The sequence below is a fragment of the Mastigoproctus giganteus genome, chromosome 2 (assembly GCF_048544385.1).
Source record: "Mastigoproctus giganteus isolate SK-2022 chromosome 2, ASM4854438v1, whole genome shotgun sequence".
Lineage (NCBI taxonomy): Eukaryota > Metazoa > Arthropoda > Arachnida > Uropygi > Thelyphonidae > Mastigoproctus > Mastigoproctus giganteus.
In genome coordinates, this window is record NC_143576.1 from 196,688,978 (window position 1) to 196,701,817 (window position 12,840).

Sequence of the window (12,840 nt, forward strand, 5' to 3'; positions counted from 1 at the left end):
AAAACTACCAATAACCAACCAACTAACCTCCAATCAGCATGGAGCAACAGACATAAGGTGTAGTGCTAAAGGCAAAATGTACAATGTATGGATAGCCTATGTGATATGTATGAAAAAAAAAAATAAAATTGCCAGATTTCTATTTGTCTGATTGTAATGAAATTTTGCAAGTTTTGCCAAATAACACTAAAATAGCCTAATATAAAATTTCATCAAAATCATTTATTGACAATTGAATTATTACATGCAGAGATGAACAAAGAAACAATAATTGCCAGATTAGTATTGGTCTGATTTTAATGACATGTGGGATGGTTCCACAAATCTTTTTAAAAGAGCCAAATATGAAATTTTATGAAAATTCATCCACTAGGTGTCAAATTGTTGTATGTCGGTAGATGGTCAATAGTAAAGACAGTAGGAACTTTACTCATATATGCTAATGTGCCTAAAAAGGAAAATCCTTGGAAACATTTGACTTATTTTATTTTGCACCATGCAAGTTCTTTGTCAACAAATGTTTTTTTTTAATTTTGTTTTCATCCTGCATTGCTGCTTTTCTCTGTCTCATCTGACACCATTCACTGCTAAGTGCTGGATTCCAGTAAACTTCATAAGTACTTTCTCATAACCACATTACATTTACTTTATTACCTGTGAATAAAATCTCATAGTTTAATTCCACCTGGTTTCTGTATTGAATTTTATGTGCAATAATATTAAGAATTTTGTAGTTATATCATTCAGAAGACCCAAAGACAATGAACAAACCAGGTACTCCAAGCTCATTTATTTTCACTTACCAGCATACAATGTTTGTTCTTAGTTTATTGATTTTTGAAATGAACAATGATAACATCAGACCGTTATATTTTTTCAGCTTGATTTCTTTTATGCTAATGATGCCATTTCTCTTGTGTATATTTTTATTTTGATTAACTCTCTATTGGTGAAATTTTAATGTTTTATAGGTGTTAATGTTTTAATGTTTTATATTCAGTGTTATTATTTCTCTAAGCACATACACTGAGCAGCCAATTTATTAGGTACACTCCTATCATCCAAGGACTGCCTATACAAGGAGTGTCAGTTGCCTAGGGTGCCAAAATCCTCAACATATTGCCATTAGATTTTGACAAAATAGGGCATCAGTTGCTGCCAGCTTGTCTGTGGCCACTTCTGGTTTAGAAAATACTAAGAATGGTTCAGTAACCAGAAAATTCGGTATAGTCATTGGCAGTTCATGGCTAGAGACAGCTTATGTGAAATTTTGGTGGAAGGTACAAAGGATGGCAGTCTAACAGATGTGCCACAGTTGGTCAGATAACACATTATCTTACCAGTTGTGGCACAACACATTGTGAATTGCACAATACATCCAATTTGCATGAATATTGCAGCTTATGCCCTCACCAAGTTCCAATCTTGTCAGCTAAAATGAAGCTGCTATGAGCATAGTGGACACTGGAAAAGACGGAAAAGGTTACCTGATCTGACAAATCCTAGTTCCAGTTGTTTCATGCTGATGGCAAGACCAGTGTACCTCACTGGAAGCATAAATCAGTGGATCAATCTCCATCATGCCAGTTGTCAACATTGCATACTGATGTGGAAGTGTGATGATGGTGTGGGAAGTGTTTTCACAGCACATGTTAGGGTGCCTAATACCCTTGGATTCAATGTCTGAATTTTGCAACTTACATGAACATTGTTGCTGATTATATTCATCTCTTCATGCTCATAGTTTACCCATCTGATAACAGTTACTTACAATAGGTAATGTATGTCAAAGCATGGATCACTTGGGAATGGTTTCATGAACATCAGGGTAATTTTGTCAATTTTGTTTTCCTGGTTAGTCATCGGATCTGAACCCATCTTAGCGTATTTGGAATGATGTGGAATGAGCTGTTTTTGGCAGGGTTCCACCACCAGCCAATCTAAGAGCTAATAGTGCAATCGAGTTTGCATGGGCCATCATCCCTGGAATGCATTGAGCACCTCATGAATTCCTTGTCCTGACTGAGGCTGTTTTGGAGGCTGCAGGAGGTGTCTGCTCTTTTAGATCAACATACCTAATAAACTGACTGTAGTGTATTTAGAGAAGATTTTAATATAATTTTTTATTTTCCTAGATAAAATTAATGTATTGTTTTTTGTATACAATATAGTTAAAGGTAGCTGGAAGAAATTTAACCAATGTGTGTAAACTTCTGTACCGAATAAGCAGAGACCAGGAGAATGATACTGTATTTTTGGATAATAAGTTTCTAGGTAAAATTATATTATTTATAATTTTTATTTTTTGAACAGATATATTTTTTACTAAATAATATTTATGTAATTTTTATTAACTTAGAAATATTTAAGAAAAAGTTTTAATTGCTATTTTCCACTGATATGATAAAGTGTAATGCGAGTTTTGCAGTTTATTCACTCTGTCAAACTATTTTGTGAAATGCATTTATACTTTACTATCATTTATATGTTCTTTGAAAGGCAATATGTAGCAAAATGAATTGAAAGATGAAAAAAAAGGCACTTCAACTATGTGTAGGTGATGTGGGTGAGTTGCACCATGATTCAGGCAGTGCTGTGAGACAATGCATAAACTTGGAATATTTTTTCAGTGAGAAAATACTTTAAATAACAGTAAAGGCTAATGCAAACACCCTGAAGAAACAGGTCACAAGTTAACAATAAACAAAAGTATATGTTACAAATGGATATGGAATTGTTGAATTTGCATGTAGTTATCATGTGTGCTATAATAATTGCCTTAGTAGAAGAGGGGAACCACTGGAAACCGACTCCTGTCCAATGAAGCTAAACCAGAAGTGAAAGGGTGTTCCTCATGCTGAAGAAGAAATTTTGCCAGTTCTGATTTGATTGAACCATGTGAGGAGGAATTCCTTGAGACATGTTGGCAGTTTCTGTAGGAGATACGCTGCTAATTTTGCTCGAAGATCCTTCTGGTTTTGATGTACTGCCCTTCTGCGTACTCCCTGGTCATGTGGAAATAGCTTCTACTGCTTTTATGTGTTGGTGTCATGCTTCCATTTCTTGATAACATCATCAATGGTAGATGTAGTAATAGGATTCACCATATTGCACAAAGAAGCCACAGGCTTTTGTTACACTGGCCAAGCAGATGGCCAGTGCAGCAATGTCTGATGATGTAGTTGTTGGTCGTTGCACAAATCAACAAGCCAGCAGCAACATCACAATAATACTCCTCTAGAAACCAGTCATTTCAGCTCTATATGCTATGATGAGAACAAATAACTTGTGTGGCTCATGTACCTTCCTTATACTGTTCTGATTCACTTATTTATCTTGGAAGGTCAGATTTATTATAAAAACATGGTTCCCAGATACTTTTTGGAGGGTAGTATATTTTAATGTTGTTTAGTTTTTAAAGTTCATTATCAGTTTAAAAGATATGATCCAACCATGCCGAACTCCTACTTTCCCTTGCCATTTCTTAACCTGACTTGAGTATAAATACCCACTCAAGAGGTTGTGCATTTCGTTATGATCCAAACCAAACCCAAAATGGGGTGATTAGATTTTGGGGAAATAGTGTATATTGTGCCTTTGTTATTATTTTTATCAATTGTAGTGTTGTTTTAGTTATCCCTAATTTTTACTAAAATATTGATTAATTTATAAGGAGTAAGTTTTTAAGTTTATATGAGGTATAGATAAAATTGTATTACTTTTTCATATTACAAAATCTAAAGTTGCTATTCATAATAAAGTAGGAACATTTTAATATTTATTACTAAATTATGTTATACAGAGCATTATTTGGGTGCTGTACAGTCCTTGGACCCTTCCTGTGATGCAGATGCCATGCTATATGCTGTTGCAACTATTAAATTCTTAGCAGCAAATGAAAGCCTTTTGGAAAACCTTTCCAGATTGGGTTGCGTAGATATTCTTGTGTCTCAATTGTGCGCAGTCAATACTTTAGTAAGTATTTTTTTAATACTTTGTTTTTTTATTGTTATTGTTATTGGAAACTGCCTAACCTAAACCCAAGAAATATCTACAGCATTCATTCACACTGCAGCCTTCTTAATCTGGAAAGGTACTGCAGTATAGTGATGATAGCATGAATTCATTGGATTTCAACAACTGGTCACTTCATATTTCAACAACTGGTTCATATTTTGATGGCTGCTTCCTCCCAAACATTGGAAATGATCCCATTTGCTGTTTTTAGCCTTCATTCTCTTAGTGGTGGAAGCTGAAAACTTTACTCTTTCTACAAGCAAATGTTCGATAAATTGATAGTACACCATGGTTCCTTCTTGCCACATGGTATCTACACTGCTCAGAGAACTTCACATCCAGCCATATCATAACCCCCAAAGCACTTTCTACCTCTACTGTTTTTAACTTGATACCATCAGGTGTATAAGTTATAAGCTATTATGGGTTATAGGCCCATTTTGCTGTATTTAAACATAGCTGCCACTTTTCTGACTATCTTTGAAGTCTATTTAAGTCATCCTAAAGAAGTGCTTCTTGGCACTTGTCAAAATTTGAAGACAATGTATCCCTTCATTTATGTCATTTAAGAAAGTCAAAAACAACAGTAGTCCCAGTATCAAATTTTGGGGAAGTATCAAACTAATCTGAAGAGCAACCATTAATCACAACTCTGTGCCTCCTATCCTGCAGTCACTCTGCAATTCATCTAAAGATTTTTCCTGTAATTCTAATGTGTTCCAGCTTATACAGTAACCACTTGTGCAGGACAGATTCAAATGCATTGCTGAAATTCAAGTAAAAAATGTCAAAATCATTTTCTAAATTCAGCTCAAGAGTGACTCTGTCAGATAGCTAACTAGGTTGGTTAAGCATGATTTTCCCTTTACAAAACTATGTTGTGTTTTCTTTTCTATTTCATTCAGCATTCATGCAGAATTTCATTTCTATCTAATTGAACCCATATTGCATCCATGGTCATTGCTTCCATGATTTTTTCTTCCACTGAAATCCACTGGCAGTATTAACTTCACCACTTGAACCACCTTTATATATTGGTGTTACATTGGCACCTTCTCCAATCCAAGAAAATTTCTCGTGAGTCCAATGATGCACTTGTAATTAAATTTAATGGTTCCATGGTTCATATTTTGCCACATCTCTCATAATTACTGGGTGTATACCATCAACCCCAGTTCTTACTTGCCTTTAGGCTCAAAATATTTTCTAAAAATTTTTTGAAATTTCAGTATTGCTAATATTTCGTGCTTTCCAGCTTCACTCTCACAATTTCTCCTCACTCTGAAGGGTCTTTGTCTGTAAATATCAATGGAAAGCCTTGGATAATCTGGCTTTACTTTGTATATATATATACAAAGTATTAAATATCAATACACATACTTTGTATTGATATTTAAAATCAGATCCATTCAAAGAAATTAATATTGGACCCATGTATAATGGGTCTGACCTGATTTTTTCTTCTCTTCTTTGTATTCACATACATGATAATCGCTTTGTCTCTGTTCTTTGCTTTTTTAGCCAGCAATTTCTCATAGTGTGCCTTTGCTAGCCTAACCTTTTCTGTGGTGCAGTTATAGATCAACTTGTAGCTATTATAGTCTTTAGTATTTTTCATCATGCTATATTTTTTTTGCAACTGTGCTGAGCACAAAAGCTCTCACTATAATTTAAGTCAGTTACCATTTGTGCTCTACAGTTTAAGTCAGCTGCCTGCTGTGTATGGAATGACTAGCATCTCCCATGTCCTGTGTCATAAAATGTTACATTAAAAGTATCCATTGCTACAAATAGAAAAATGCTACATTCAATTGCTCTTTATTAATACCTAAACACATTTTTGAAAATAATATTATCACAGCATCTCTCTCTCTCTCTCCAGTGCATGTTTGAGAACTAAAAAAAATTCAAACAAATATCCTACAAACCATGCTATAAGTTTCTTGTTTTAGAACTGTACTAAATTCAAGCTAATAATAACTTCATAATATTGAAACTTACCAGTAATTCTAACCTAAAGGGTTGGATTTTTGAAAGTATTATCATTACAGTGTATTTCTTCACTATGTATTTAACCAGACAGAAAATTTCAGGCAGAAATCTGTGTTTGTTGCCATTCTGTAAGTAACTAAATTTAGCATGTAAAAATTAAAAGCATTTACAGTTACATTACAGAAGTTTGTTATATTTTAATTTTAAAAAAAATTGCCATTATTAATATATTTTATCATTATACTATTTATATAATTATTAACCTGGGGTAAAAACTTGCCAGGAAGTGTAAGGCCCAAAAATGCTATTCCTAGCATGCTGGAGGTGGCCACCATGGTATAAACCAATATAAGCAAAGGTAGAGGTGTAGCATGATACCACACAGGACAAATGGTCATTTCTCTGTGACACTAGGCAATACTAGATAAATGTTATCACCTGGCAGAGTAGTGCCACTTTGCTCAACAGGAACTTGAGGGCTGTGCTCAACAGAGCACAGCCCTCAAGTTCCTGTTGAGCACAGAGTGATACAGGGCTGTGCTCAACAGAGCACAGCCCTGCATCACTCTGTGTCTTCTGTCATTGAATTACAGCTTTTGAGGTTATGACAGGCATCATGGCAAATTCCAGTGTTCCCTATACTTGGTTTTTGCTACAGCTTCAGTGGTTTTTGCAGGCTGTCTGCTAGATAGTCCATTTGACTGAACCTATTGGTAATTCTTTAGAAGGCATCTGAATAAAATGATTAATCTTGCTGCCTCTATTTTAACAGCTGTGACTGAAGGGAATCCAAGTATAGTGTTTTCCTGATTTGTGAACACCATGCATTCCTGAGAAGTAGTTTGTAAATCAAAAATGCATAAATTTGGAGCAATATTCTCATTAATGTAATGATATAATGGGAAGGTGCATGCAAAAACAATTTTTTCATGTCTTTGTTACAGTATGGGTTAGTATTAGAATGACAAACAGCTCAAGATGCTATTGGTTGTCGCAATTTTTATTTATTGCCTATACTGTGCTTTCTTTTCTATATTTCTGTGCAGTACAGCCTTATATGATAGCAAAATCAAAGTACAGTATACTGATATATTGTATTACACCATGATAAATAAGGCATGTCAATAAGGTTTCATCCCAAAATCTGACAGTGGTCAGGCCCCATGGTTGCCAAATTTCAGAGTTTGTGCTGTATTTATTTATTTATTTTCTGAAATTTCTCAGTTGCAGTAATGTAATGTAAAAAAAGGTAAAAGGTAAACTGCAGCCATTATCAACCCACTGCAAGATGGAAGCCTCCTCAACAGTTCATGCCGACCGGGCTAGCCGAGTGGGTAAAGTACCTGCCCGGCAACCCAAAGGTCGCAGGTTCGATTCCCGCCTCGGGCTTGGATCAAAGTACTGCAAAAACCTTGGGAGGTGCAATATGGCCACAGAAGCCGATGCGCCAACAACTACCAAATCAAAAAAAAAAAAAAAAAATCAACAGTTCATGTTGAGGGAAATGGACCATAATCTGCCATGCTGGTCCAGTGTGGGTGTGGGGTGGCAGATCAAGCTTATTTAGCAGTCAGGGGCTTGAACCCCGGTCTACTCAAAGAGCGTGTGCTACTGCACTCCCACTCCTGACCACTCGGCTACGGAGGTACTGTACCACATTATAGGAATGCATTTTCTGTGCTAGAGGTGGCAGAACAATGTCAAACAGAGCCCATGCACCTGGCCTTGCATTAAAATTATTAGACATACACTGTGAAATAATACTGAATGAATACTGAAATTTTTATTATTATTTGTGTTATGAATTTTGAATTTTAATGCCATTATTTTGCAAAAGTTCATTCTGGCCCTGATGCTAGATCATAGATCAAAGTGGCAACACTAATTTTATAAAACAAAATTCTGCTATACATTTGTAAAATATAAGTTAAATACATAATTGTGAAAAGTACAAGCAGTTCATGCTTAATGAGTTTTAGCTTTACGAGTTATTATTTTTTTTTTCAAATATCGTGTATCAACAGAATCAAAAATATGAATATTAATTGCAATATTCAAAACTAAACAAAATTCAAAAATATTTAAACTAAACATTTATAAATACGGCATTTCAAACCACGTGCGTAGCTATACAATTCATTACTACTGTGTGTGCGTTTATTTGTTCAGGCAGCAATAAGGAGGGAGGTCCAACTCATAAAGAATTTTGGAAAGAACTCTTCCATATTTTAGATGCAATCAAAATAATAAAACGAGCCTGGGCCAAATTTACTGAGAAGAACATGAAAGGTGTTTGAAATAAACCCTGTCATCAGTTTATTGATAATTTTGAAGATTTCAAGAACCAGCAGTGGTCCTACAAAATGAAACAGAGGCAGTCGTTAATATAGCTAACCAATTGCAGCTTGAGGTATCTACAACTGACATCACTGATCTGCTTAAAACACACAATGGAGAGCTCAAAAATGAAGACCTTGAAATGCCAAAATGTGAAGAAGTTGAGGAAGAAGAAGATTTAACAGCTGAAACTTCTGTTCATTCCTTCACTCTTAAGGGACTTGACGAAGCTTTTCAACACATAGAAAAAGCAATTGAGATTTTCAAGTCACAAGATTCAAATTTTGAGAACCCCAGAAAAGTTTCTACAGATTTTAAAAAATGCTTATGCATGCTATCGTGAAATTTATAAAGAAAAGAGAAGGCTGCCTTGGAAACAAATGACCTTTGAAGCATTTTCAAAGAAGATGACTCCTTGTGCTTCCAACAAACTAACTGAGTACTAAGCCAGCAATGAGTGAAGAACCATCAATGAGTATGCATCTAGTCAATGATGATGAAGAATAAACATTATTTAACATTTTTATGACAAATAATTTCTTTATTATTATAATTTGCTTGATTTTAAAGGCTATGTTTTCATTTCTTTGGATAAATAAATCATTGTTTAATCTTGTTGACCTTTATTTAACATTACTGTGGTCAAATTTCATTGTTGAGAATGAAACCCCTGTTTGAACATTTCGTCTATGGGAGATAAATTTCTGCTTTATGAGTTTCGTTTACAAGTGCACACTAGGAACGAATTAACTCATAAAGTCGGGAACTACCTGTATTTCGTTCTCATTTTTTACAGTAAACCCCCACTATTCGCGGTATCTGTATTCACGATTTCACGTATTCGCAGTCGCTGATTTAGTATAAAATGAAACCTAAAAAATGTGAATTTTAAAGCGCCGTGAACATTTTCCGCCATAAAAAAACATGGGCGTGGCTAAAATTATCTTTCCCGGTCAAAACAGTGCTCAGTGGGTGGGGGGGGAGAGGTGTGACAAAATCGCGAGCGTGGATGTTTCTCGCTAATCCTTGTTCAGTATGTGTTATGCGCTTGTCGTGGAAGGTTTTGTTGTTTGCTTTTAATTTATATGCTTATAAATTGAATAAATTTATCAATTTATAAGTTTATATGCTTACAAAAGAGATAAATCTACCGTTTTGCAGTGTAAAACAGACTTTTTCGAGTGTGCTAACGGAAGAAAGTGACTTTATTTGGACAAGTTCTTTTTAGCCCGTACAAAAATATGGATACAAATAACAAGGGAAATGTGAAAAGATCAAAGGTGATGACGTTAGCGAATAAAATTGAGTTATTAGATAAAATTTCTAATGGTGAAAGTGTCTCCTCAGTGGCAAAACATTATAACATCACTGAGTCAACGGTACGATCAATCCAAAAATCGGAAGAAAAAATCCGCCGTAGTGTCCATGAAAACGCGCTAATTGCTTCAAAAATTTGCTCTGTAACTCTTGATGTTAAATTTGAAAAAATGGAAAAGGCTTTAAATCTGTGGATAGAAGACCGAACTCAAAATAAAATTCCGTTAAGTTCACTCGTCATTCGTGAAAAGGCAAAACTCCTTTATCAACACTTTAGAGAAACTGGTGATAGCACTGGCAGGATAAGTTTTTTAGCTAGCAAAGGTGCTGGTTTGAAAGATTTGTTTGAAATTTCTAATAAATATTACATTTAATATTAAACTGTTTCTTATTTTCATTTCGATGCCATATGCTTGCATTTTACTATGTACTGTCTATGTACAGTCATATTATGAAGGTACATATAATACATACATAGACAAAATTTTAGACTAGTTTTTCTTATATATTTCCTACTTTGGAACGGAACCCCTTTATTACTATGGGAGCCATAACTCAGTATTCGCGGCATTTCTCAGGAACGTAATCCTGAGAAATTCCGCGATTACTGAGTTCTTATCCTATTGTAATCAACTGCCACGAATACTGAGTTCTTATCCTATTGTAATCAACTTTATAAGTTGATTACAATAATGTAATCAACTTATAAAGGCAGATTACATTACCTTTTCAAATTACATTACTTTGAAAAGGTAATGTAATCTGCAGTTGCTGAAGTTTAGCTAAAGTATAAGCTTGCTTTTGAGTTTCTAAAAAATTCTTGTGTAGTGTGTATGTTCTTATCCTATTATTATCACTCTGAGCTCATGTTATGTTATGTATAGCTAAAAATTTCTAAAAAAATTTATCAATGCATATAGCACTTTCTTCTTCCCCAACTTTATCTTGTCTGCATCGGTATATAATGAGTAGTGAGACTGATAGAACAGGCTTAGCTGCAAAAAGAACTAAAGATATAAAAAAAAAAAACCTTCCTGATTCATATCACAACTATACATGGTCTTGCTTCTAATCTTAACAATGACCATTTACAATCTACTAAGCCATACTTACATGTTATGGCACATTCTGAATTATCAGTTATGCCCCACTGATGAGAAATATCTACAATATGTGAACTGCTGGATGGTGCAGAAATTTTAAAATCTCAAAGAATTTAGGGCAAGGACTTCAAAAAGTACACAAATTTGATTCATGCTGAAAAAAAGAATTCCTGGCAAGCCATTGTTAACACTGTGGGTGCACATCAACCCTTCGGATCTAATATATAAACAAATTGCTAACTAATAAGTTTATACTAGGAGAAATAATCTATTCCATTGTTGAGTGAATTTCCTAGAAGGAACCCAAAAACTATTTCCTGGAACTTAAGGAAATAGTTTTTTGGGGTGCCTTCTAGGTCTGGTATCCTGAAACATTGTATTCTAGGTTCTTGGTCTGGTATCCTGAAACATTGTGCAGAATGATTTCTTGCCAAGCATTTCCAGCATGTTAAAAATCCCCCCCTCCCCCCACTGTATTGATGACCAAGTGATTTTCTAGAGCTGAACTTGAAATTATAACCAACATAGTCCTCCCCGAACTGGCAACTTGTAGTTCAACACAAATTGACAGTCTTCAAAATGATACTATACAGTAAAATATCCTGAATTTCCTTGGAAGAAAAACTATACTTCACAGCTCATATAGTTAATCTCATATTAAAAAATCAAAAACAGTAGAAGAGACTAGGAACTTGAAGATGCAATTCTAAATCCCTTATAGGGAACAGTAATCATTTCCATTCTTACCTATGAAACTGCCATGTGGTACAAGAGAGCAGGTAAATGCATCAATAGAAAGAACATGGGGCAAGTCCAACAGTGCATCTCCTTTGTACCACTGCAACTTTTTAATTTCTAGGTATTTACTTACGGCATGTTCTCTGTTTCTTGAATGCATATCTGTACCTTCATCCACATGGAGCAGGGAACTGTCCTACTTTTAGAACTTTTTCTTCCAATTTGAGAGAGGAAAAACTAGATATTTTTATATAGCAACCTTCACAGGGAACTGATTAATTCAATAATACCGAGAAGAACTCTCAAGATCCCCATTAATATACCACCTCAAAAATAAATATCCATATAACCATCCAGGGGATTCTAAACATATACAGATATCAAGAAAGAAAAAAGTGAAGCAGGGATGAAAGACTTAAGTGCTGGTAAAATAGATAAGATAACTCCACAGAAGATCCAGTTAATCAACTCTTCTGATGAAGAGTTGGATAACTGGACTACCAAAGCAGATTTTACCATTGGGACACATTTGCATAAAGCAAATGTGTCCCAACTCTGTGGGTTAAAGCAGTTATGTTCTAAATGAAAGTTTTAATTCTATATATGGCTCAGTTGTTCAGTTACAAAATACATTCACAGTTTGGCATATGTTCACTAATAGAGACCACCTGCCAACTAATGAGAGGCCATTAAGCCTTTCTAGTGTTGTTTCAGATTTTTAAATGTATAGTGAATTCACCTATTCTGGCAATTCTATACCATTTAAAAGGATATTAGCAACTTAGGAAGAATGAGGTTAATGAAATTAATTAACCACATTCTTTCTAACTTAATGGTATTTGTCTCTAAGTTGAAGATAAGCCCAAGTTTTAGCATTAGCATTAGTAGAGGCATATGATGCAAGAAAGCAAGCTTATGCAGCATCAGCCAAAAAAAAAAAAAAAAAAAAAAAAACCTTCCACTTTACCCCTCCGTTCGTTCGAAGTACCTGTCCAGCTGAGCCTTAAATTTATTAGGCTATCAATTTCCACAACAAGGGATGGAAGTCTGTTCCACCAACCAACTACCCACTGGCTAAAGGCAAATTTCCGCACATCTATCCTACATCTGACTTTCCTCAATTTGAATTTATGCCCTCTCAGGTGATTATTCTGAGCAAGAGGAAGAATCCCATCGGCATTGAGAATGCTCAAACCATTCAAGGCTTTATACACCTCTATCAGATCACCTCACTGGTGCCTAGTCTCCAGACACTGTAATTTGCGAAACTTAAGCCTTTCTTTGTAAGAGCAACCCTTTGTTCCATTCACTAATCTTGTTGCCCTTCTCTGTACTC

The 12,840-nt window shown here is 34.9% G+C and overlaps 1 protein-coding gene across 1 annotated transcript in view; it reads left to right on the forward strand.

Annotated features, from left to right (window-relative positions):
* The window catches only part of LOC150089892 (armadillo repeat-containing protein 2), a 257,400-nt gene that overhangs the window by 95,997 nt on the left and 148,563 nt on the right, over positions 1 to 12,840 (forward strand). The window contains exons 10-11 of the mRNA XM_090390120.1: positions 2,172 to 2,274; positions 3,803 to 3,975. Of these exons, the coding sequence (XP_090246246.1) occupies positions 2,172 to 2,274; positions 3,803 to 3,975 (276 nt within the window). The remainder of the gene's footprint in view (positions 1 to 2,171; positions 2,275 to 3,802; positions 3,976 to 12,840) is intronic.